This window comes from Otolemur garnettii, unplaced genomic scaffold (genome assembly GCF_000181295.1).
Source record: "Otolemur garnettii isolate 467f Iridium unplaced genomic scaffold, OtoGar3 scaffold00007, whole genome shotgun sequence".
Taxonomy (NCBI): Eukaryota; Metazoa; Chordata; class Mammalia; order Primates; family Galagidae; genus Otolemur; species Otolemur garnettii.
The window spans coordinates 18,662,434-18,689,919 of NW_003852402.1; the positions used below are offsets into that span (position 1 = coordinate 18,662,434).

Genomic DNA, 27,486 nt, shown 5'->3' on the forward strand with positions numbered 1-27,486 from the left:
GTGGAGAAGCAGGCCCATCCCAGTTTGGGGGGAGGCCCATCAGAACCAAAGCTGGCCTCTCACTGTGGGGGCTGGAGAACGGAAGCAGCTGAGGCAACATGATCAGTTTCCTTCCCATTCCGAAGAGAACAATCCAGCTCCTCCCAGGGGAAGCCATTCGGATTTTGACAGTGTGGGGTCTGTCTTATGACAGGAATGGAGGATTCCTGTAGACTAGGGAGGCTTAGTGGCTGTGATTCTGAACATAGAATCAAAGATAGAAGGAAAGCCAAGAGGTCCTTAGGTCCAGTCCCCCGCCTCTATCTAAGACTTCCAAGGCAGATGGTTGTCATCCTGCGTTTAAAGATCTCCAGGGTAGCAATTGCTCAGCTTCCCACAGCACCCTGGGTCAGCATGTTTCCCCCTTGTAATCAAGAAATTCTTTCTGATGTTCAAGTGGAAATGCTTCCAATGTAGCTCACGGCTCTTTTCCTTTGTCAGATCCTCTGTGGAAATAAGGAAGAATCTTCTGTGTAATAATAACCCTTCTTATACCTGGTGCTCGTGATTAAGTCACTTCTTAGCCCTTTCTTTTTTGAGCTAGGTCTTAACTTCATTTTCCACCCAGTTAATCTTTTTTTTTTTTTTTTTACTCCTGCTGGATCCTTTCCAGCTTCTCCAAATGAGTCTTAAAACAGGAGGATGAAATCTGAGTTCCCACTCTAATTAAAACCTCAGCAATGCCAAGTTTTGTGGAAAGATTACTCTCTAGGCTTTCTTTCATTTCATAATTCTCTACATACGCCCGCCTCATATTACAATTTGTTGTAGTACTTTCTCACTCACTCTGGGCCCACAGCTATTTTGCTACAGTACTTGTCTCAGCCAGATGGAGCCCATTTTTGTCTATTGTAAACATCTTTCTGTTTTTAATGACTCCCCCTTACTAAATTGCTAAAGGTCTGTAACTTCTAATCCTACCTTCTAATATTTCTTTTCCTGATTTAGTAAAACCTGAAAAACATTCTATTCTATTATTCATCGTTGAGGAAGGAATTTCTATCTATATGAGTCCTAGAAAGGTCTGGATAGCATTCATTCTTCCCAATATGGCTTGAGCATGAGAAAACAATGCAGGCCCCCCTCTTTCCATGGGTTTATTTGGTATTTAGTGAGCACCAATGATCAGCACTGGGAATGTGGCAATGAACAAATCACCATTTCTCTCTCTATTCACTACTAGGTTCATACGCTTATACAAAATATATTTCTTAAGCACTGATATCCAGAGCTGTTGTGGGTATTGTGATTACAGCAGGGAAGAGAGAATAAAAGTCTCTTAGCTTCACTGATTCCCACATTCCAATGGGGGTGAAGGAGGAAGGAGACAAAGTACAGGTCAACCAATAAATAAACAGGACTCTGTCAGATCTTGATAAATGTTTTAAAAGAAACAATAGGATGATAGGCCTGAGGGTGGTGTCGCCTTAGATGGAGTAGACAGGAGACCCCTCCCTGAGGAGGAGTCCCTGAAGACCTTTCAGTTTAGCAGAGCTCTGTTGTTCTGAACCAATCTCGTATAGCAAACCCCTCTTCCTCAGGTTCTGTCCTCCCAACCCAGAACCAACTTTTGCAGGGTTGTTTATGGTTGATAATGCATGGTTCCTCAGTTAATTATTTACATTCCCAAAGGACTCTTCCATGTTCTTTAATCAAAAGAAGTGATAAGCAGAAGGAATTTCAGGATTCAGGTGCCTTAGTTCCTCAGAAAGTTAATAGACATTCCCAAAAAACAGGAATTCAGTGGTCTATTAAGAGTGAGGAGAGTGGACTTTGGTACCACCAGATATATTTCTTCACTGCAGAACCTGAATAAGCTCTTCTGATAACCTTGAATAGGCTGGTGAACTTTTAAGACTTCCCCAAATAAGGTAACGTTTGCAGCAAGTTCCTAAGTTCATTGCATGGAGCCTTTCGAAGGATACTCTTTGGTGAATAGGTGAAAACCGCACTGAGAAGATATTTTGGATCCTTGGTACCCTTTGACATGGATTTGATATTTGGGATGTGATTCCAAATCACAAGCAGTAAATGTGCAGCCCATACCAAGCTGTCTTTGCAGGGCACAGTAGAGAGAAGATGGCAGGGCAGACAAGGTAAATACTTAACTGAGGAACCACGTGCCTCAGCCTCCCTGCAAGCCCAGGCCTGTGCTTCTTCAGTTTCCTCAGACCATGGAGACTTCAAGGAATCTTCTGAGTGTCTAAATTGCTTCTTTCCAGAAAAATCCACACATACACACACACACACACAAATTATACACATGCAGAGGGTTCACAAGCCTTCTACCAAAATGTATTCACAGATTGGAGGATTTTTGAGGACCTGTGTGGGGCTAAAGTTCAAATAAGTTTCTGCTCAAGATCATGTAGACCTCTTGGTCATTTTTTTTTTTTTTAGGTTTGCATGTCTTTAAATGAGAGATAATTGTACATGCTCATGGGGTACAATGTGATATTTTGATACGTATGTATACTGTGCAGAAGTCTCATCAGACTATCACCTTATACATTTGTCATTTCTTTATGGTAAGAGCATTCAGTATCCTCTCTTCTGGCTATTTTGAAATATACAATATTGCTAACCATAGTCACCCTACTGTGCAGAACACCAGAATTTATTCCTCTTCACTAACTGGAACTTTGTACCTGTTAACCAGTCTCTCCCTATCCCACTCCTCCTTACCCCAGCCTTTAGCAGCCACTATTTTCTACTTCCATAACATTGACTTCTTTACAGATTTCACATACGAGATCATGCCGTATTTGTCTTTTGACACTGGTTCTGGGTAGGGATTTTTTTGGAAAACATCACAAAAGCACAGGCAACAAAAGCAAAAACAGACAAACGTCATTACGTCAAATTGAAAAGCTTCTGCACAGCTAAGGAAACAATCAACAGAGTGGAAAGATAATCTAGGTCCATGTTTTGACTAATTCCTGTGGGCTCCTTGGGACCAGACCAAGTGGTTTACCTTCCTTCGGCCTTGGTAGAATGCATGGTACACTTGGAAGGCTAATACATATTTCTATGCCTATAGCAAACTCCTTCCCAGAGGGTCCTGAGGGGCCCACTCCATGAGAAATAGCTAGGGAAGCCAGGGAGACCCTTCAGCACAAGAGTGCCCATCAACCTGGGGGATACCCAGTAGACTTCTCCATGAGTGAATGAGATTATTTTTAACTCTGATCTCTTCCAGAACTAGATTTGTGAAGAAGGCATGTGCTAAAATGACCCAGCAAGGTGGGAAGGAAGTGACTAAAAATAAAATCATTAAAAACCCAATTTCTTCTTTATTTTTTTGAGACAGAGTCTCACTCTGTCACCCTGGGTAGAGAGCCCTGGCATCATCATAGTTTATAGCAACCTCAAACACTTGGGCTTGAGCAATCCTCTTGCCTTAGCCTCCCAAGAAACAGGGACCACATACAGGTGTGTACAACTACACCTCGCTAGTTTTTCTATTTTTTTTAGTAGTCATGGGGTCTTGCTCTTGCTCAGGCTGGTCTTAAACTTCTAAGCTCAGACAATCCACCCGCCTTGGCCTCCCAGAATGTAAGGATTAAGGCGTGAGCCACCACACCCTGGCCCCAGCTTCTTTAAAGGGAAATGAAATGAGGACCTAGAGGAAGGACATAATTGCCAAGCTGGCAGTAGCCCTTGACTTCCCTCCCAGTGCTACCAAGACGGATTTCCTGCCTTTGAGGCACTGTTTGATTTAAACCTGTGAAAGCTTCACACACACTTTCATTAGAAGGGCTCAGAAAAGAAACAATGTCATTTGCACTCTTCCTGCCACTTCTGTATGGAATCAGTTGGATTAATTAACCCTGTTTTCCTGGATTAATTAACCCTCCTTTTCTGGCGAGATCATCTCCTTGCTGAAGAAATTGTGATGCTTATGTGTAGCCTGACAAATAACATATCGTAATTTTTCTTTTGGCAAAATTGAATGTCCTCTGGTTTGTATTACCACCTTGGTTCTGCAGGCAATCACTGGTGGTGTGTTTCCCTTTTGCTCTCCTTTGCCATGAATGTTGAAGGATCCATGAAAGGATATTTTGACATTATGATCCTGAAGGTGTGCCCCAAACCCACCTCACCTTTTTTGGCTTCCCTTGAATTACCTCCCAGAAGGTTAGAAAGCATGAAATCATAGAAAAGATAGATTTGTGTCCTTGGGAAGTCTGTTTCCTGAGCTAAGTTTTACAATTGAGCAGATTGGCTTGAATACCCACCTGACAATTTTGAAAGCTTAAAAAATAAATTGAACTTGGTACTTAGAAAAAAAGCAGCTTTTAATATCAGAGGACGTCCCTGTATTCCTAGCTTTCCATTTGGCTGGAGAATTTGTTAAGGCTCTAATTTCCTTCCCTGAGAGCTGGCTTGTTGTGTTCAGGTGCTATAGCTGGAATTTAGAATGACACAGACTGTGGCAAATAAAAAATATGGGGAAGGGAAAAAGGTCAACATGTGTTTTTTGTTTCATCTTAGTTTCTTATTCTGGAGGGTTATGATTTTTTTTCTTTGTTTTGCAATAAAACTGGTTCTGCTACCAGACTAACATATGGATACCTTTATTAGGCAATTATCACAAGAGATAAGACTTTCTGCGGTTTTTAAAGAGTATGAAGTCTTTCCAGGATTGCAGTCTTTATTAGCTCTTCCCTTCTCCCTTGAGCTCTTAAGACTTGATCACATATACACATATTAGAAGTTGATATCACAAGAGGCATTGGCACCACATGAGAATTCCTTGAAAATGCAGATTCCAGGGCACCACCCCCAGAACTATTGAAGCAGCAATTCTGAGGGTGGGGTCCCTCCACCTGCATTTGAACAAGCCTTCCAGGTGATGCCAATGTAGGCTTCAGTTTGAAAACCACTGGCATCTATCATTGTGTATTCACCCACCCAGTGGTGTGCTGGTCATAGTGGGCACTGGCTGCTTCAGAAACCCCCACAGACATAAACCTGAAATTCATCCTTTCATGTGGCTTGGGGACAGGCATATGGGTGGAGAAGTCCTGCCATTTGAAATCAAAGGAACTTCCGGATTCATAAGTCACTCTTAGTTTTCTCATCTGACTTGACTGAAGCACAGAACATGTGTGAAAGTGATTTATGAACTGCTGGGCATTCTCCAGTGTGAGCTATATGGATCAATAATGCTGAGATGCATTGTGGACCTCAGGTTCCCTGGGTATTTTTTATCTTCTACTGTATTCTGAGTGCTGATTCCAGCCACATAATGGCCATTCACTGACCCTGTGTCAAATAAGAGTCATGCTTTCATCATAAGCACCTTATGAGCAAGTGGGTATTTTCCCCCTTTCAGATAAGATCTGAGAGGTTAAGTCACAGACTTAAAAATGGAGAAGCCAGCATTTGAATTCAGGCAAATGGGCTCCATTGTTCTAACCAATTCTCCTCACAATCTCACAATCAAGCCATAATGGTGACGAGAAGGAAGGTGATGTGAGATGACGTTTGGGGAGTGTTTATTCTGTCCCACAACCTGTTCCAAGCTCTGTTTGTGTCTTACTCACAACAACCCTATAAATACTATTATCACTCCCTATTAAGAAGAGAAGGAATAGAGATGCAAAGCTAGTCCTGATGGTAGGTTTCTTCTTCTAAAGTATAAATGTCTTTATATTGCTTTTCTCTGGGTACTGTTTATGCACCCAATTTGTTAATTCACTAACCAGTGATCACTTGCAAGGTGCGTAACTGCCCAGTGTTGTGCTTCTAGACATACAGGCAAGAGACTGAAGTTTCTGCCTTTAAGATGCTTAAAACAAAGTTGGAAAAATGGGCTGATTTTGATAAAACAGAATATAAAGGCTACTATGCAGTGAAGTGCTAAGTTACAGTGCACAAAATAATCATCATACACATTCAGAGAGGTTATGGGAATAAAATAGACAAGAATTTTCATGGGGAGGGTGCTATCTCTTGCTAGACTGAGACTTTAACAGTTGCTTGTGCAATTGTCATTGACCTATTGAGTTTACCATCTTTGCCATGCGGTTTCCTTTAAGGCTGTCACAGTAATCAGGGTTATAAAGGATGGTGACCAGTTGTCCCATTTGTGTCTATTTTGTTAGCTTCTTATTCTCAGTGCTGACAACAGCATCTACACAGTTGCTCCATAAACATTTGTGATCCTAAGTAGAGGAATAACATGGTAAAAGGAGGACAGATGTGTTTGGCCAGATAATTGGGTTGGATGGGAAGGCAGGTTGTCAGAGATATCACCCCCAAAAAGGAGGATGGAAGACACCAGGTTGGGCAGGAGCCAGGTTCTCCAGATAGGATGTAGGTTCAGAAGGAAAATGGGAGCAGAGCCTTTGTTACTTATGATGCAAACTCTCCCACTTTGTATACTAAGGTGTGGTGTTGTCTTGGTATCTGAGTTCCTTAAACCCCCTATCCTCACCCTGGAGAAGAAACCTCTGAGGTACTTGGTGATTTTGAAAGTTGAGAACCAGGGTCTCTTGTCATCAATTTCATTTTCCTTGGTTTTTCTTCCACTTAAAAAACCTTTGGATGCCAAGCTCAAGTCTTGGTTACACCCATGTTTCCTTCAAAAGAAACTGCACTAGTAATTGAAAACAGAAATCAGTTCGTTTATTCTACTTCATGGGATGCAGGTAAGATTCCTGTTTGTCCTCCACCTTGGCTGTCTCTTTCCTAATCCTGGGAGAAAATCTGGATATAATTCACTGCTTTGTTGATTAAATTCCTTCTGGTCATTACACAAAATTGTGGGCTTTCATCAAAACAGGATTGTCTGATAATACCCTTTGACTCAGTTCCATTCTTGGGAGTTTATTCTTATAAATGATCTATGAGGAGAATGTTATATGAACAAAGACACTTATTGCTGCATTAGTTTAAATAATGATAAAACTGAAAATAGCCTAGGATGTCTAGTAATAGGAAAAAGATTAAATAAACAAAGGATGGCAAGTCTACTCAATAAAATGTTCTGCAGTCTTAAAATTATAATTATGAAGGCTGTGTGGCCATAGGGGAAATGCTCACAATATAATGTTAAGTGAGGGGAGATACAATGTTACATTAAATTTAGGCTATGACTATAGCTATGTTGAAGTAATATAAGTATCTGGATGAGAACTAGAAGAAATTTTTAAAATGAAGATAATGTGATTTCTTGAGAAGTCAAGATTATGAGTAAAACTCTATTTCAGTGTCAGCTAAAGTTGTTAGAACTTTGTGCAACTCAAGGGGACTGAAAACAGGATGATCTGGCTACGTGACAGGGTTTCTATCCATCTGAAACTGAAAGAGTCACAGTGTACTGGGTGAGATGTAAGCATCCAATATCCAGCCATGCATATTTAGTACTTAGCATGCACAAGTACAGACTTCTCTCTCAAAGGCAAAAGCCATACATGGCCTCCTTCTGGCATTCCCTAGAATGCCTAGGATAAATCTCTGTCTCCATGATTTGCTCAAATTCTGGGATTGGTGGGCTGACCAATAATTTTGATGACCTCGCCCATATTTTTCATGGATATTAACATCATGTGCCCTTGAGAATCCCAGTAATGGTATCAGCTTCAGAGTTTTTCATCACCAGAGAATTTTCCTTCTTTTAAATTTGTCCCCACTTAAGGTGACCTGGCTCCACAACTTACTAGATGTATGATTTGGGTCAAGTTACATAACTTTGCCAAGCCTCAGCCTCCTAATATATAAAATGATTCCTGCTGAATGTAGAAGCTATAGGATGTGAGATAAGACATGAAAAATATTTCCCACACTAGCTTAATAGGAAGCACTCAATAAATGGGGAAATTACTGGTAGTGTGTCACTTCAAAGGTCTCAATTTTTCTAAACATCAAAGAGAAGCTTGTGTTTAATGGAATAGTTTCCAATTTCATTTGCTTATAATTTTGAGTCTTATTATAATGCCTTCTCTCTGACGAGCTAATTGGTATCCTCTAGGTTTGAGTCTTTTCAAAGCTCTTGCTTGTGCAGGGGTATTGTCTGCACTACTGTGTTTAAATCATGCTGGGGAGTTTAACTATGCTTCAAGCCAGTTGGCATGGTTTGCACTGTAACTCTGACATTTAGAGAAATGAAGAAGTTCAGGCCAGATAGAAAGCTAAGACCCTGATGGTGATGCCACATTTGACTAACCCAGATGGGGGAGTTGAGGAAGCTGGAAAGCCATGAGCTATAGTCAGAGACAAGAGAGGTTTGAGAAGAGGATATTAAGATATCAACAACCTGGAAAGAGAAATACAGGGTGATTTGTGGCCTGTTAAGTACCAGGAAAAAAAGATGTGGCAAAAGAAGGCACAGATGTTCAGAAAATGCAAGGAATTTATGATGTTTCATATTCCAACTGAGAGACATGCTTGCCAACACAAATCTCTGTGGACTGTGGGAGTGCTGGTTCGATGAGAAGATAAGAGGAGGCTAGGACTTCACCAGTGACCTTTACCAGAGTATCTTCTTGAACTAGAATGAAGAAGGATGAGGACAAGAAGGAGAAATTTCTTGAGAAGAAAAATAAATTAGCAAGTCTTTAGAAGTAGATTAAAATGTTCTTGAACCAACAACCCCTTTTTTCCTAAAATTCTCTTCTTTAAGTCATCTTTAATGGCTAAACTTAGTGTTCAGGAATGAAGATCTGTGTAGTTCTCTCCACACTCTCTTAACCTATTACTCAGAATCCACAGCTCCACTTCTCTCTTCCTATCCCTATTATGTGGTAGCTGCTGAAAAATCTTGAGGGTCATTTCTTTCATCAACCTAAAGGTCTTTTAAGAAGTTTTACAAACAAATAGGCATCTAGCTGACTTAGTGGATATTAGGGAGGCCATACCCATCAAGAGATCAATGGATTTGATATTCTCCCTTCTCCCAAGGGTGAGAAGCTTTATGTGGGGTTATAAGGAAGCAGGTATTAACCAGAAGGATAGGATGAGAGAATGGAGGCTGCCCTGCTAAAAAACTCTGTGTCAGAAGAGTATTTAGCCCCTGAACTTACCCTTGCTAGAGCTGGGCAGAACTATTTACGCCTAAGTGTTAGCATATGCAATGCCTTCACACAGCTTTCTCAAACCCAGACCTGAGCCAAAAAGAGCAGAAAGAAAGCAAGTGTCAGGGGAAATAACACGGCCCACAGTCATCCTGGCCCAATGTCACTGCACCAAAGGAGCCTCCCCAGCTGTGTGTCCCATTAGGCCTTGTATTGCTTATTCTCAATGAGGCCAACTAATTCTGCAACCATGGATAGGTTCTGTGATAAATTGGAAAATGACTTCTGGGGCAACAGTCTCTAGTTCTCAGAAAGGAAATTCACAGAAGTAAATGACTGGCCAGAAGTCCAGGAGTCTATTGCCTCAGAGCAGGTCCCAGAACAGAGTGATGTGGCCATTTGCAGTATGTCTGTGTGCGTAAGAAAAAAATAAAAATAAAAAAAGACTGTGATTTCTCCAGCCAATATCACAAATTGAAAATTTTTTTCTTTGTTGAATTTAATAAAATAAATAAGAGAATCAGAGATTTTTCTTGATGGATAATTGTATTTGCTCAAAAGCATTGACAAGGGTTGGGAATGTAGGTATGATGTTGGCCCCAGAAGAAGTAAAGATGAGAACATGCTTTAGCTTGGACACAAGCTACAACTTAATCACACCTCTCTGTCTTTCCCTTTCTCCTTATTCATAGTTTACTTCTTCAATTAAGAAAAATAATAAGTTTCACATGTACCCTTGTAAGATGCACCATAGATATGGTCCCACATGTGAAACTTACTAAATGTAGAATATAAATGTCTTAACACAATAACTAAGAAAATGCCATGAAGGCTATGTTAACCAGTTTGATGAAAATATTTCAAATTGTATATAAAACCAGCACGTTGTACCCCATGACTGCATTAATGTACACAGCTATTATTTAATAAAAACTAATAATAATAATAATTTTCAGGAGGTAATATATTAGGAGGGGTTAAAAGCTAGCAGGCTCAATGATTACCAGAAGATTACCAGGAAACCACTTTAGTTGACCTTGAGTTCACTGTAATATCCAAAAATAGATGAAATTCTAAAATACAGTAATTGGAGGAAAACACTTAAAGCCTCTTGGTCATGTTTAACCAATCAGATTTTAAGAGGAAAAGGGAGAAAAATTATAGCAGAAAAATTTCACAGAAAGAAAAAAAAGAATGGAATGGTCTGATGAGTTGAAATGTTATCTGAAATTTCCCAAAATAATATAATCACACTCAAAATGAACCATTCAGCCTCAGTCTGCATACTTGCTTGTTGTTTTGATGAGCACTTCTATGACTTGCTTGAGCTGTCTGCACAGGTTTTTAAATTTTACTAATCTTAGCTGTCATTTGTTTTATTTAAGAAAGGAGCAGCATTGGAAAAACCATGTTCATAATCTTTACCTTCTGATTTTGTGTTCTGGGCAAGTGTTGGCTTCCAAAAGCATAGATGGTGGTCTGTCTGGAAGCTCATTCACATTGTCAGAGATGAGATAAAAAGTAATTGTAGCTGGAAATTTCCAGGGAAACTGTGCATCTGTCCATGTGAAAGGAAAAAAATATGACACAGAGGCTTCATACAACATTGACAGACACTGAGGAAATTAGCAAAGCAGACCAGCAGCCTATGCTGAACACTAGAAGTTAAACGATGTGGTCGACAGTGTTAACAACCCTCCTCGGGTAGAGAGAGTCACTTACCTTTTGAAGATACAGCTTTGCAAAGGGTAATAGCAAAAAAAGGCCATGCCCAGTGATTTCTAGAAAGACTCTTCTCATACTGATTCTTATTTCCAAGTGTCCACAGAAGTGAGGACCATCCCTCTTCCGTAGCGACTCTGGTTTTCAAAATGTAGTTTGACTTTGTCTAATGTTTCAAAGCTCCAGAAAATGACTTTTATCTTGAAGGCTCTCTCTTGTCCTCCCTTAGATTTCCACTTGTATCCTGCATTGTGCTGGCTTCTGCCATCTCCATAGATTGGAGAGGTCTTCTCTCCTTCTCTTACTTGAGCCCAACTCCCAGTTGGAGATTTTCCCTATTTCCTTTCATCACTGATCTCTGTTTTCCTTAAATTCCGCTTACAAATCTTGTTTATATCCAGAATTAATCCTGACAAAGAGGGAACTCCTGGTTCTCTCATCAAACTTCACTTCGCTACCATATTCCCCTGTTATCAGGGAGAAGGACACTGGTAATGCCATATATATACATTATAGACTAGAGAGTAGCATCACCATCCAGATAATACTTACAGTCACATTTTTAGAAGGAGTGCTTGATATTATCCAGTACTTTGGTTGTCTACGTGAGAAAACTGAGTCTCAGGGAGTTTGGGTGACTTGTGGGGCTGGAATCCAGTGTTGTTTTCAACATACCATATTGCCTGCTTTTTATTCCCTGGCTGCATATGGCACTATGCTAGGTGCTATAGAAACACTCCCCAGGACCTCTCAATCCAAGAACAACACTGTTGACACACCAGCATGAAAGGGATATCACACACAACCCAACTGGCACTCAAGTGTACACCATGCAGTTATTTATATCAATCATGTAACACCAAACCATCTCCTCCCCCCCGCCCTCCCTCCTTCCCTGCTGCCTTTGCTGCAACAGTGCCAGGGGCTGTCTCTGCTGCCATGGGGGCTGTCTTCCAGCAGTTTACTTCCTGATGCATGCCCGGTGCCTCTCTTTCCTGGGCCTCCACCTCCCAACACTCCCCCTCCAGACATGCCAGCCTTCTCTGGCAACCACCACCTCTTCACCTGCCATTATGACTGTGTCATTCCCACCCCTGGGACAATGTCCAGATGTGCCCCAGGCAGTGCAAACAGAGGCTTGCATGAGGAGACTGACAGGGAGTGAGGCCCCTGAAAATGCAGGGCAAGTGCCAAGTTGCAAAGAAAAGAGAAATGATAGACTTTGGAGTGAAACTAAAAATAAAGAGAATGTGTTTTAATACCCCTTTGGCTGACTCATTTTTCTGTGGCACCAGAAAGAGGGGCGTTGCCCTCTATTCACTAACGCCTTGTGTTTTGCCTACGAGGCCTCTCTTCCCACATCTGAAAGAGTGAATTAACAATAACAGAGTAAGTATGGGAGATAATGCTGGTGGCATGGCTACAATCTCCAGGTTGGAGCCAGACTCAGCTTTCAATTTTCGTCACAGTCTTTCTCCAAAAAAAAAAAAAAAGATAACCCACACCCATATGTGTGATTCCTCAACATCCCTTCTTATTCTTTTTCTTATTGTCTATTTTCATTTCATTCAGGCATGGGTCCAAATGGAGTAGTGCTTAAGTGGGCCTGATGACATTGTGTACTTGGTGATTGCTTATTCCCAAAGCATGGCTGACAGGAGAGGGAGCCCTCATTTTCATTTATTACAGGGAGGAAACTAAACTAATTTCTTGCCTCCCCAAAACTCTGCAATAACACAAGTTTTTTTGGCCCTAAAGTTTCTCAGTGAGTAAAAAGAATATCAATGGTTGGCAATAGCAGGAGAGGGGAGGAAAGAGGAAAAGAAGTGAAAAGAGATGAGACCTAAAGTAGAGAAAGAGGAAAGAAACCCACACACAAGTTAAAAGTGATTGAAAACCACTTCGAGCACGTATTTCACCACGCTCATTCTATGCTATGCAGCATTGTTTTGAAACAAGATGGATGGATATTAACACTGAAATGCCGTCAGACAGTCTCCCTCTCTCTCTGTCACCCTGGGTAGAGTGCAGTGGCTTCATCATAGGTCACAGCAACCTCAAACTCCTGGGCTCAGATGATTCTCCTGCCTCAGCCTCCCAGGTAGATACAAATATAGGCTTGCACCTATCCAGCTAATTGTTTTTTTCTTTTATTCAGGCTGGTCTCAAACTCCTGAGCTCAAATGATCTCCCCACCTTGGTGCTAGAATTACAGTTGTGATTGTAATCTACCTAGCGTGAAGAGACAATGATTTTAATTGTAGATTATTTGGGATAAATCACAGCAACAAGGTGTTATTGAGATAAACCCATATGACTTGCCTTATTGTCTTGATTGGAAGATCCATTCTCATAGAATGTCTACTCTAGATTAAAACTATACAATATATGGTTTTATAAAGTTTGGATATCCTTTCAAGGGAACAGTTATTCATTTATTTTAATAAATAACAGTCCTCCTTTACCTGGAAAGGCCATCTGCTTTAACCAAATTTTCTAAACGATGCATTTTTAAGAGTAAAGGAGCAAAAGAATACCTACCCAGCTTACTGTGTTAACCAACTCAACTCTATAATAGTAATGATGTTTACATAGTTTACCACATACCAGATACTATAGAAAATACTTTACACGCATTCTCCTTTCATCTTCATGCCCAATCTTGGTAGCTACTCTTATTATATCCATTTATTTTGTTACATGAAAGGATCTGAGTCTAAGAAGATTTGGTACCTTGCCAAGTCATAGGTCAATAGTAAATAAGTGGCAGAATCCAGACTTGTGCTTTTTATCACTCTACGCATTGTCTCTCTTACTAGCTAATAGATGTCAAAGGCAGATCATACTCAAATCTTGTAATATGTTCTAAATAATAAAAACTATGTAACTAGAAAATGGTAGCTAACTTATACAGCAGGCCCTACTGAAATAATTCAAACATAAAAATGACCCCTTGGCATTTGATTATCTTTTACCTTAGAGTTGATAAACCAAACTATTCCCTTAGGACAATTTCTGTTCAGCAAAGCATTTCTGTAGCCAAAGTATAATTCTTTTGGCTACATCTATCTCTTCCAAGCCCTGGAATCAGACCTAAGCTAGTAAATTGTGCTGTCCTGGCAAGATGCTCATCCCCTAGGGCATTATATCAGGCTAAAGTAATACATCACGTTGCTTCCCACTCTGTCGGCCCATTTCTCCAAAGAGTCCTAAAACAGTAATGTTTCTGCTTTGAGTCTCTAGTTGTTATTACCCCTAGGCCTTGCACTTTAGCTCCCTGGCCTTGGAAAGCAAGGTGGGCTGAAAAGCACTCTTTTCACACCTGCTTTTGAGTTGGACTTCCAAAAGAAAGGAGGCTCTCAAGAAAGGAGCAGCTCCATATAATTCTGCTTCAATCCTCTTAAACATAGACATATACAAACATGAACTTGATTGGGAAGTTAACAGGAAGACTTTGGTCTTTTGGGTTATGGAAATTTGGTAGCCAAGAAAGAGTTGCTGTGTGGTTAGGATGGGGGCAGGTATTACAGAGCCATGATTCCTAGAAAAGATGACCTCGTCCAATTGAAAGGTAGTGGGACCAGCAAACACTGGCAATTAAAAATTAACACAGGCCAAAAGTGAAATCAATGCCTAAATTTGATAGGTTTTCAAGAAAAGTTTATGACATGCAGTTCATAGAAAAAGAGAACATTTTCTCAGTGTTCACTTTTATAAATGCCAAAGGTCATCTTTCTTGGAAATATTCTTCCACAGAAAATCAGAAATGTACAGGGTCCACTAGCAAAGTATAAGGTAGGCAATAAGTATATTCTAGAAAAACTATGAAAAAAAGCCTTAATTTCAAAATGTTTGACATCAGCTTTGATACTAACAATAATTCCCTTAACTCTTCAATATGTGTTTGAGTTTGTGTGTGGACATACTTAATGCCATTCCATATGCATATAGTTGTGGCCAGTTGACAGCAATAAAAGCTTTCTTCCATATGGTCTTAACTAAGCACATGACTACATATAAACCAATAATTTCTTCAATTCAAGTGTAATTTCTTTAGAAAATTTTTAAAAGGTAAAATACTGACTCTCAAAAGGATTTAAATCAAATGCAAATTCTATGAATTCAGGAATTAGCAACCAGTCAATGTATTACATTTTGGATCTGGATAATAGTCTAACCACAATTTTATTTATATTAGGAATTTATAAAAGGAATCTAGTTTTCCTTATAAAGATATTGGCTGTGTAGGAAAGATCAGAAAGTGATTCTCCCTTGTCCGTGAATGAAAATAGCAATTAAAATGCTTGAAGACTACTTTAAGATTACTCACATCTTACCCAACTTTCCTACTAGCATCCCACACAAAATTATGTCAACTAGATGAATTTATATTAGATAAGATGTCCAACAGAACAATACTGCCCTAACAAGCAAACCCTTACAGGTTATTCCAAATTTTCAATGTGTGTAGAGATCTAAAAGAAATAATTGCTATAAAAACTAATTTTATGGCTTCTTAAGGGACAGAATAATAAGAAATTAAGATATTTGACTGAATAATCAATCTTTAGTTGATCAAAGTTAAGTGCAAATTAGTTTCTTATTTGCTAATAATCCTATTTGTGTTTTCTATCAAGCACATGATTGAATATTTTCTAGAAATAACCCTTAAAATTCAACTTGAATTAGCTTACTTTTTTTTCTTACTTTTGAAAAAACTGATTCACTTCAAAACTTCTTGGTGTTAGCAAATTTCTAGGGAATAGTTCTTTCCCTTGGGACCCAAAAAGTAACATGTATCAATGTATGTTTTCAGAAGTAGATGTATTCCTACTTGGAAAATGTTTGTATTTTTTATTATTTAAATACCAATTCTTCAAACCAGTGTCTTCCCTTTTCAATAATAGAGTTAACATATTAAAGCAGAGCCTTAACTATGTTATTCTCAGTAAGCAAGAACAAAATTTTCAAAGGAAATTAAAGTCAAGTAATCAAATATAATATCTCAGCTGGATATACAGAAACCCATAAGAAACTTAAGCGTACATGCCATACCAGTAGAGGTAGTCCCATTTTTATCAGTGATGAATGACCAGAGTTCTTTGTTCTAGAAGTGATGACCCCAGTTAAATCTCAGCATTACACATTTCCCTTCAGAGAGGTAGGGGAAAGAGTTGTTTGCATCCATGACAAAATGTGAGACTCAGCTAATTGGTGTGGTTTTGATGATGCCACAATTCTGCCCCAAACCCTTATAACTAGCAAGTTTGCCCTGAAGATTATTGAATTACTCCACTGACCATGCATTATTTAAAAGGAAGTGCTATTCTTATAGAAGCCAACTGTTTAACCATTGGAATTCTGTTGGCCAACTTTCAAGATACAGCAGTACATTGTGACTAAACATTGTGTCTACTCATAGGGGAGTCAAAGTCTAGGTTTGGTGGTGACCAAGTTGTCCACATTCTATGAAACCTCTCAAACAAAACTATTGACAAAATAAATACATAAATATATCAATTTTCAAAGTTAAGACTTTGTCCATAAGAAAAAATTCTGTGGAATGTTACACATTCCTTTTCACTTTAACAGTTGAGTGAATACACAGACATTTTATAATGCCAATACAACAACTTTGGGACTGTACCTCGTTGTAGAAGGGACTATCCTAGTTACCTGTCCTTTTCTGTAGCATTGAGTAAGGGCAATATAAAACATTTTGAGTATCTGGGGAAACTTAAAAGAAACAAATTTTCACCTTTTAAATTAAATAATATTTTAAACTCTTTCTAGAAGAAAATGTAAGTGGCTTCTAACCATACTGAATGTTTGGCTCAAATAAATTTGCTCCTTCATCTCTTCACCTGTCATGGAATCTTTGGAACAGAAAAGACCATAGCAGTCATCCACCATGTTCAATATTGGAATCTGTTCCGAGGATCTCTGACAGGTGTTCATACAGCTTTTACTTCCTACAATGGGGAGTACATTACTTTTCAAATAAGTCTTTAACGCTTTTAAGTTTAAAATGTTTGAAATATGTTCTTATGTTAAGCTAATATTTCCCCTACCAATTCTGATCTCCCACTGAAGCAGAATTACTTGGTGCCTGAGGAAGAGTTTCCAAAGGCAAGGCTGGAACAATTTGTTTCATCTCATTTAAAAACTAGTCAAAATGACAATAATTGATTTTTTTCTCAAGTAAGAAAATCTCAAATACTGGAGAAAATTGTTTAATTGCCTTTCTAATCAATCACATTAGAGGCTTCTAGTTTTAGAACTTTAATAAAGGTAGCAAATACTTTTGCTATGGTCCTGGAAAAAGAAACAATGTACAGTATTTGAAGATACAGGAGAAAACTTTGGCCCTCAACTATAATCTCTTAATTGTTGAAAAATGATGATTGTTAATATCTTTATGTAGAACCAGAAATCAAGCCTTAAAGGGCACTATACTAAGAATGAACTAAACTTTAAAAAGCAAGAGGTAAAGATTTCTTATATTCAAATATTCCCAGTTAACTATAAAGAGTCCATTTTTAGACAAAGGAAAACATCTCTCCAGGATTGTGGGAGCCAGAGATAACTGGTAATAATGTTTAAGGCAAAATCTAAGTCTGTGTACTACACTTTCAAAGAAACAGATAGAGGCATAAGATAAACTTTCATAAGGAACATTGCTGAAAAGTTCTAAAATTCTCTGTTCTTATATCCATCAATCTATAGGTTAAAAAGCTATAGCTATTTTATTGGCTGAGCCATATCTTACTCTGAGCTCATCTAAGAAAGATGAGAAACCAGATGCCTGGTGTGTGCTGTTATTTTATCTGTGATGATGATTACTTTCTATTTTATAATTTTTTTTTTTTTTTGAGACAGCGCCTCAAGCTGTTCCCCTGGGTAGAGTGCTGTGCCATCACAGCCCACAGCAACCTCCAACTCCTGGGCTTAAGGGATTCTCTTCCCTCAGCCTCCCAAGTAGCTGGGAGTACAGGTGCCCACCACAACACCTGGCTATTTTTGGTTGTAGTTATCATTATTGTTTGGCAGGCTCAGGCTGGATTCAAACCCGCCGGCTCTGGTATATGTGGCTAACTCCTTAGCCATTTGAACTAAAGGCATCCAGCCACTTTCTATTTTAAAAGAGGAAATAAATCTGGGGTGAGTTTCATGGATGTCGATAGTTGCCAACAAGGGAATATGCAATTCACAGAAATGTTCTTTGCTGTCCCGAGATGAAAGCTGGTGTCTGTCTCCTGTAGCAGGCAGGGAGCTCCACCACCTATGAGATCTCAGATGCAGGATTAAGTTAGAAGTGCTTAAAATGGAAATTCTTAATGGGTTCTGGAATCCCAAAGCCTACCCCTTTCCATGTTCAATCCAAAAGCATGAATTTTGAAATCAGTTGATTCTGAGTTGGCTAAGTTTGAAAGCTTCTGGAACAATTCCTACCCCTAAACATCAAATTACTCTTTCACAATCAACACATGAATTCCAATTACATCCCATTAAGAAATTTATAGTTTCAATGGACAGCAATCATTACCTGTGGCAGACAGATTACAGGGACAGTTAACACAAAACAGGCCAAGTCACCTTCTGCTTCCTTCCCATCCCAGGAGAAAAACCAAAGTATATCAGCTACACTTCACTGGCTAACCACTTAGCAAATAGTATGTAAAGGTCCTCTGTGGATTACAAAGAACCTTGTAAGCCCATTTGTATCTTTCCTCTAGTTTATAGTTCCAGGAAAGATATAAAAACAAAAAAACAAAAAACATTGTTTACATTGCTCAGGGGACCAGCTGACTCCTGGTTTGCCAGGGCGGGTCCCTCCCAAGCCTCACAACCATGAGGAGCCCACAGGGTTTGCTCCGTGAGAGAGCAGCAGATCCCGCCCAGAGAGACCACAAATGAACCCTGAGTTACTACCTCCAGCTGCCCTAAGAATGACAATAAACCTGCATCACAGGAGGAAGCAGCCACCAGGCTCCTGTGCCAAGCATCAGGAAAACATTTGAGCTCTTAGAGGATGCCATGGACGGCTGGCCCTTCCAGCAGTGAGGCGGCCAAACTAGTTTGGTAGCAGGCCATTACCAAGGGCCTGATCTCCCCCATTGAAGGAGTTCAAAATACATGAGGATTTTGACTTTCATAACCCCATCCTCAAATATGGTGTCACTATTATGCAAACGCAAGACTTTCTATTTAAAATATAATGCTTTCTTCTGTCTGGAATTAAGATTGAATATGCATCAGATTGGATTCTTCTGTAGTAGTGGTTTACAAATTTTCTTCCACAAAGCCTAGACATCAGTGGAGAAGACACAGCCCTCCCCACCCCACCCCCACCACCACCACCAAAGGAGATAAGGGAAGAGAAAAGAAGGCCAAGATCCAAGCCTTCTGCCCTTGCCTGAGCCAGAGCAGATTCACTTTTGTCTGTTTCATACACTGATACATAAATAAGATATGGTTTAACAAAATGTCTGCTATGACAAAAAGTTTACAAATAACTCAGGTACATTTTAAGTTCCATATAAACTTGTTTTGCCCTCTCTTTTAAATCTAGAGCCAGGAAAAGCCCAAGCCAAACCAAAACAAAATCAAACCAAACCAAAACATACTTGCCAAGTAAAAAGATCTCATTGATTTGTAAATATCAAAAGAATTGTTCTTCATAGCATTCCCTCTGGGCAATCAGAATCACAGGAAAGGTAGACAGTTAGTTCATTGTCTCAGTCTGGATAAGAAAACAGAATTGATTGTTTTGGTCTCAGGAAGTGTTGGGAGAAGGAGTCCTATCACCTTGGCATTGTTATCAGTTTCAAGGCCCAGGGCTTCTACATGCAGTCAATAGTGACCCTGCTTCTCCACAAAGCATCGAAGACCTGGGAAAGGCTACTCAGAGGAAGCAAACCAATATTTATTGAGGGCCCATTCTGGGTCAAGAGCTGTGCCAATCACTATTCATATATTACCTCATGTAATTCTCAAACAATTCTTAAGAGAAAAATATTGTTAACTCCATTATACAAATGAGCAAACCTGAGGCCCAGAGACTTAAGTGACTTGTCAAGGGGCCATTTAATGGGTGCCCTGCAGTCAATGAGGCACATGGGCTTTGTAGCAAGTAGATCTGAGTCTGAATCCTGACTCCACAACTTGCTGCCCGAATGACCTTGAAGCAAGTCATTCCCAACCCCAAGTCTCAGTTTTCACATCAGTAAACTCAGGAGGCTTTTCCAGACTTAAACTTCTTTGTTGTTCAACCTGACTGTACAGTCAAGCAAAAAACCAAACATGTGAACTATCCTGTATGTAAATACTATTCAGGTTTGCTAAAGTGATGAACAAAACAGTGCATGTATCTCCCTTTAGTTAATATTCCTACCATCCTATGAAAGGTAAGGCAATATATGATGAAAGACTAGAGTTGAGTATAGATAAGATCCAGGACAGCAGGCTGCTGAAAACTCAGGAAGAATTAACACAAAAGTGTGCTGAGTGAGTGAGTGTTAATGAGCATGGCACTGACTCCAGGAGACACACACATCCAGGAGGAGCCATGGGATCAGGAATTGTTGGGGAAGGTTCAAGTAAAGGTTGAGACATTGGAGAACGGTAGGCTGACGAGATGTGGGGAGAGGAGAGGCATCAGGAATAGTGTGGAAGACTGTGATGTTAGCAAATTGTCCCCTAAGACAAGGCTTCTCTGCTTGATTCACAGACAAGCCCACGGGGTATGGCTCCAGCAGTCGAAGGGCGCCTCAGACAGGCATTGTGGACGAGTGCTGCTTCCGGAGCTGTGATCTGAGGAGGCTGGAGATGTACTGTGCACCCCTCAAGCCTGCCAAGTCTGCTCGTTCTGTCCGTGCCCAACGCCATACTGACATGCCCAAGACACAGAAGGTAAGCCCACCTGGTTGGGATCCTGCCATCCTCCAGTGACCTATGCCACACATGTGGGTAGGCCAAACAGATATTCTGCCCCATAGCCTCCTGACTTATGGGTCGGAAAAGCTCCATTCCAGCCAAAGTGATGGATTACATGACCGTTCCTATGGTTATTCAGCATGGCAAATCTCCCCTTCCACTACTATGGATTATTTGAGGATTAGAAAACAGTGACTAAAGAAACAGAGGCTTTGGTATCAGGCAAAACTGAAGTCCTAACCATCCTACTCACCAAGTAAAAGCCCTTGGCCAAAAAGTATAACCTATTCAAAACTCAGTTTTATCAGTAAAATGGGATAACAGTAATATCTACCACATTAGGTTGCTGTCAAAATTAAGAAAATGAATGCATATACTTTATAAGATGCTTCTCACCTGCCTGTACAAAGTACCTATTAGACCAGTGGTAATGTCTGTCAAAATTATAATTAATAATAAACCATATAACCTTTCAAGTTCTGGGACTCTGCAATTGTGCAAAGGAGATAAAAAGACTAATGGAAACTATTTGGAATTCATATTCAGTGTAAGCACAATTAAAGAAAAAATGCATTAAAAATAGAAATTTCTGTTTTGCCATAAGAACGCCTAGAAATTTCTAGTGATCAAAATTTGCAGGTGTCTTTTTCTAAGAGCTAGACCATAAACAAATGTTAGAAGTACCATCTGTGCCACTGCAAGTGCATAAAGGATCTGGTGCACTTGTAGTCACTTCATAGATTTTTGTTGAATGAGAGAATGAACAAATGAACAAATGAATGGAAGGGATTAACTAAAACTTGAGTCATTAAGTAAAAAGAAAGAACTAAAGAAATAGTAAAAGAGGAAAAAGAAAGTGAGAAAGATGAGTAAGGAAAGAAAAAGCTCTCATTTGGGTCTCCTTGGGAACTTTGTTGAAAAATAAATGCCAAGGTGTGGTCTGAATATTTGGAGCTAATGTTGTGCAGAAGGCACAAGATGAGAGACCAATTTTACAATGACAGTTTTGCTGCTTCCTTACGCTAAATTGCACCTGAGGCTGGGGGAGGACTGGGAAGGCTTAGCAAGGATGTGACTCAGGGTGCCACCCGTAGGGAAGGATGGGGACTGGGCAGGACCTAGTGCACAGGAGCTCAATAGTGAATCAGGGAGCAAGGACCACAGAAGAAATTTGGCAGGAACATAGGTTTGGAGGGGTAAAGGCAGGTTCATTCTTTCTTTTTCCAGGTCACCCAGTGCCTCTTAATTTTTTGCTGGGGCGGGATTAGGTGTCAGTGAGGAGTCCTAAAGTTCTAGAATGATGGTCTTGTGACTGAGATACAGAGCCCTCTCCAACACCAATGCTGTCTCCTGCATCGTATGGAGCCCAGGCATTCTGGGCTGACCCAAGGCTCTGTCTTGGAGGACACTGAAAGAACCACCTGTTCTCAATGTAGTTATTTTTGTGATGTTTATAGTATCAGCTCTCATCCACCAATAAGAACATGAAATCTCAGAGGAGAAGGAAAGGTGGGCCAAAGAAATGCCTAGAAGGGGAACAGAAGGAGGAGGAGGGGAAAGAAGCAAGTCAACAGATCAGAGCAAGGAAGAAAGAGCAGAGGAGGAAATTGGAAGTAGAAATGCTGAATGCAGAGGTAAAAATAAAGAAAACTGGAGGAGAGGAGAACTAAGCAAACAGTGGTGAGGATGGTGAGAGAGGAACAGACAGCAAGAAAGAAAAGCAGGAGATGTAATAGAGGGAATGAAGAGAAGGAGGCCTACTGGAGCTGGATGAAGGCATGATGGAAGAAGAAATAACCTGTTGTAGGAATGTGGCTAAAAAGAACATGGAGAAAATAGAAAAGAAAAATATAAAGCCCAAGAAAGCCCAAAGAAAGACAGTGGCAAGAATGAAAAAAAGAATAAAAATCAAAGAAGCAGCAAATAAGACATACCATTTCTCAGCCCCCCAAAAAGCAATTTAAAAAAGAGTAAAAGATTTCAGATATCTAGGTAAAAATCAAGAGTTTCATGTGCATTTTAAAATTCTGTATTAATCTGTTACAGAAGAATTGCCTATGTCAATTCAGAGTTAAATATTAGCCCCCAATTCTCAGCAAGACAGAATTGTGTCATACAAGTTCCCAGATTCCACTTCCTGCTGTGATTGAAGGCTATATTTCTTAGTCAAGTCCACAGTTCGTACCAAAGGGCATTCAGTATTTGCCTAAACACCTATGAGGCCTATGAGGTAACCTTTGAGAGGAGGTCACTGAACTTTTTGTGTGTGTGCAGTTTGGAATCAGATATAAAAGATGTATTAGTTTGCTTAGTCTGCCATGACAAAGTACCATAGACTGGATGGCATAACCCACAGAAATTTATTTTCTCACTTCTGTAGGTTGAAAGCCCAAAATCTGGGCAGCGCCTGTGGCTCAGTGGGTAGGGTGCCGGCCCCATATATGGAGGGTGGCAGGTTCAAACCTGGCCCTGGCCAAACTATGACAACAACAACAACAACAACAAAAATAGCTGGGCGTTATGGTGGGCTTCTGTAGTCCCAGCTACTCCGGAGGCTGAGGCAAGAGAATCACCTAAAGCCAGGAGTTGGAGGTTGGTGTGAACTGTGAGGCCATGGTACTCTACCAAGGGTAACAAAGTGAGACTCTGTCTTTACAAAAAAAGAAAAAAGAAGCCCAAAATCAAGGTATCAGTCCTTTTAAGGCCTTGAGAGGGAGGCCTAGCCCAGGCTGCTCTCCTTGGCTTATAAATGGCCTCCTTCTTCTCTCCTTGTGTCTTTATCTCCGTGTCCAAATATCCTCTTTGTAAGGACACCAGTCAGATTGGATTAGGGCCTACCCTATTCACTTGTTTTAACATAATTATGTTTGTAAAAACCATATCTCCCATCCAAGTACAAGCCAGGTCTGACCCTGCTTAGCTTCCAAGATGAGACTAGGCACATTCAGGGTGGTATGGCTGTAGACAAGACCAGTCATATTTTGGCGTACTGGAAATTAAAACTTCAGCATTTGAATTGGGGTGGGGACACAATTCAGCCCATAACAAAGGATTTCTGATGTCTGACTACTGCCTTTTGATTATATCTACCTTTGAAACTCTTCCCTACCCCACCCTACACATACACATAGATCTAGATTTTAAAATGTAAAATCCTATGAATTTCTGCTTCATGAAAACCCTAGGACCTTGTTATGTGAAGAGCTGGAAGAGGCTCAGAAATTGTTTGGTTCAATCCCTCATCTTAAAGATAGGAGATCCAGAAATAAAGATGTATTTGGGTTCTAAGCTGCTTTCCTCCTGGTCAGGAGATAATAGCACATAGACAAAGTGAGTCAATTGAGAAAGAATTCTAAAAGGAAAAGGAGGAGGCAGAAATGGCCACCTGCAGTCTCCCACTATTTTTATTCCACCAGAAGGAAGGGAGTAAATGAGAGCAAGAGCACTGGATTTCCTTGAGGGTGAAGAAAAGATAAGTAGAATCACAGAATTCAGGTCTTAGTTCCCTTGGTTAAATCAGTGGAATTAAGGTGCTCATAGGTAATAAAGCAAAAAGTCTCAAGATCCTCCAAATTGTGAAGCATAAGAGCTGAGAGTGGGTACAAGAGAGAAGTGCTCTACCAAGCAAATGATAACACTTCATGGGGTAAGATGATAATTAAATTAAGAGATGAACTCAAGTTGCCTGCTTTGAAGATGCCATAGTATAAAGGAATCTCCTTTTTATCTGGTCCTTTGTGCCCCTCGTGCTTTCTACTCCAGGATCACCCATTCTCCATGTTCACTGAAAACTCAGGATCACTTGACTTTGAAGGAGATGCCTAAGGCTCAATCTGGGAGGAAAAGGTCCAATCAGAAGCTTGCCAAAGCCCCAGATGGAAATTAAGCCACTGTGGCTGTGGTCATGAAGTAGATTGTGGCTTATCAGAGCAGTGACTGAACCCATGTGGCAAGTACCTTATTTAGGCAATACTAAGTTCTCCTCCTAAGATGTTCATGCTTTGGAACCAGCCTCAGGCACACTCTAGTATCTTGCAACCATTACTTTAGAGTGTTTTTCAAATACAAAGGACTCCTCAAGGACCATTGACTCAGAAGAAGAATTTAAGAATCCATATCCTATGGAAAGGTTTGGGTAAACTATCATTACATCCAATGATGAACCTCCTTCAAGAGGAATTAAGCCCTTTGGGAGGCTGAGACCGAGGTAGGAGGATAGCTTGAGCCCAGGATTTCAAGACCAGCCTGGTCAATATAACAATATCCTACTGCACAAAAAAAGAAAAAAAAAAAAAAAAACCAAACAGCTGGATGTGGTATCACATACCTGTAGTCCTGGCTATTGGGGAGGTTGAGGCAAGGGAATCATTTAGGCCCCCCTCCAATCATCCAGATGCCCAAATCCTATTGTAAATTCCTTTTTTTAAGTAAAAAAAAAAAATAGAAAAGAAAAAAAGTAAGTAGAGAAGGAAGGAAGGAAGTAGGGAGGGAGAGAGGAAAAAGAAAAAAACAACTTTTCTGGTTAAAGAATGCTTAATGCTTCAATTCTGCATTAAAACATACTTCTTTTTGGAATGACTTCTATCAATGCTAAAGCAACTATCTTAAATGCCTACTTGTGTTTACCAAATAATATGAATTAAGAAAACAGGGAAAATCTATTATTATCTTTCCATGTATTCCTTTCTAATGTCAATATTGAAGTACCAAGTAATACATGACATAAAATACTGGATAAAAAGATGGATGGATGGATGGATGGATGGACACACAAATTAGTGACATAGGCTAATGAATAGTGGTAGAAAGACCATAAAAATAAGTTGTACTGGTAAGATTTAATAATTCTGTTACCTTACATAGGTGCTATGCTTCTATAGCTCTTGCATGTTTGGAATTTCCTTCTATGGCCCCAAATGGTTCAAGGACCTACTGCTATAGGCACTAATGAAGAACTTTATAGTCAGGGTTGTATACCTGTTACTTCCCTCATGTTTTCTTGAAGTAGGCAGACTATAAATCATAATTTAAAATTCTACTGTTTCAACTGTATTTATTAAGGCAATTTGATGATTGTATGTAAAACCACTTGGAATTTGTATAGAATCATGATCCTGAAATAAAATTGGTTAAACATATTTTTATTAAGCATCTACAACATGCAAATTTCCATACTAGGCATAAAGGGAAGTTAGACCCATCAGAGAGGCTGAAATATAATCATCAAGAGTACAGAATGGCCAGGCTCAGTGGCTCATGCCTACAATCCTAGCACTCTGGGAGGCCGAGGCAAGTGGATTGCTTGAGCTCACTAGTTCAAGACCAGCCTGAGTAAGAGTGTCCCATCTCTACTAAAAATGAAAAAGGGAGGCAAGAGGATCTCTTGAGCCCAAGAGTTGAGGTTGCTATGGGCTATGATGCCATGGCACTCTACCAAGGGCAACAAAGTGAGGCTCTGTCTTAAAAAATAAAAATAAATAAATAAATAAAAGAGTACAGAATGTAGAGTCATATTGCCTAGGTTTAGAGGGTTTAGATCCTGATTCAATTCCTAGCTGTGTGGCTTTGGACAAATCACCTAACTTACGTGTGCCTCAGTTTTCTAATCTGTCAAATAGGGGTAACACTTGAATCTAGCTCATAGAGTTGTTGTGAGGGTATGTTGATATTATACATATAGAGTATGTATGCGTCTCTTTGGAGGGATGTACTTCACAAACATATATATTACAGTGCTTAAAATGATGTCTGACACATAGTAAGGACTACTAAAGTTTTAGTTCGTTTACTTCCTTCTGAAAATTAGAGCCATATGAAAAAAAAAAAGTTGGTATCTTGAAGTGGAAGTCAGTCTTGTGCCACCAAAACTTCAAGTCCAAGCCTGCCAACACTTTCCTATGTGGTAACAGAGTTTCAAAAATGTGATAAAAGAAGAGAATTCAGTGACCTAAGACTTCTTCCAACCCAGAAAACCCCTGATTCTATAAATAATTCCCACTTAAATAGTAGGATAGTTCTCCCACATGAAGAACTGTTAACTTTTATTTTAGGGTCATACAATGAACTTTCAGAAAACCACCATTTTTCTCAACTAGTTAAAATCAAACTAGTATTTTCATTTCATGGTGCCTGGGGAAATTTAATTGTAGCATGAACTCTAGCTCTAGCTATTTTTAAGTAAAATTGCCAAAATAAATAGAAATGTGGGATATTTCCGGGCTCACACAACTTCCAGGACACTTCAGTTTCTAAGGCCACCACCACCGATGCAATACTTTTCATAAGCATTTGATCTGCTCTCGAACATCTCTTGAAAACAAACAAAACTTCATACAGCTTCTAATGTGTACACTGTGAGGATGTAAGGGTGGAAAAGGAAGCAAAGAAATGAGTTCCCCCAAACTAATTCCCCTACCCTCTTCTTTATCCCCTGCCCACTTCCCTTTCACTAGAGGGAAGCAATGTTTTCTTAGGTAATAAATTTTGCAATTTCTCAAATCCATTTTAGCATCCATAGTAGAAAATGGGGGTTATTCTCTTTACTTTCCCATGTGATGGAATAAGGATTTTTGCAATATTTCCTATATAACGAGTAGTTGATTTTTAATCCTAGGGCAGAGTCGATAGCCTCCAGATAAAGTGGAAGACTTTGGTAGCAGCGAAAAGATTAATAGCGTTAGATGAAACAGAATCCTATTTTACACAGTGCAAGGTTTGGAATAACTGCTGTGGAATTCTCAGCTTGTGTATTTAAAGCCCAGTTACCAAT

At 39.7% G+C, this 27,486-nt stretch overlaps 1 protein-coding gene across 2 annotated transcripts in view; it reads left to right on the plus strand.

Annotated features, from left to right (window-relative positions):
* IGF1 (insulin like growth factor 1) overlaps nt 1–27,486 on the plus strand; it is a 72,351-nt gene that overhangs the window by 35,360 nt on the left and 9,505 nt on the right. For both annotated transcript variants that reach the window (XM_003783298.2, XM_012801281.2), the window contains exon 3: nt 20,512–20,693. In XM_003783298.2, the coding sequence (XP_003783346.1) occupies nt 20,512–20,693 (182 nt within the window). The remainder of the gene's footprint in view (nt 1–20,511; nt 20,694–27,486) is intronic.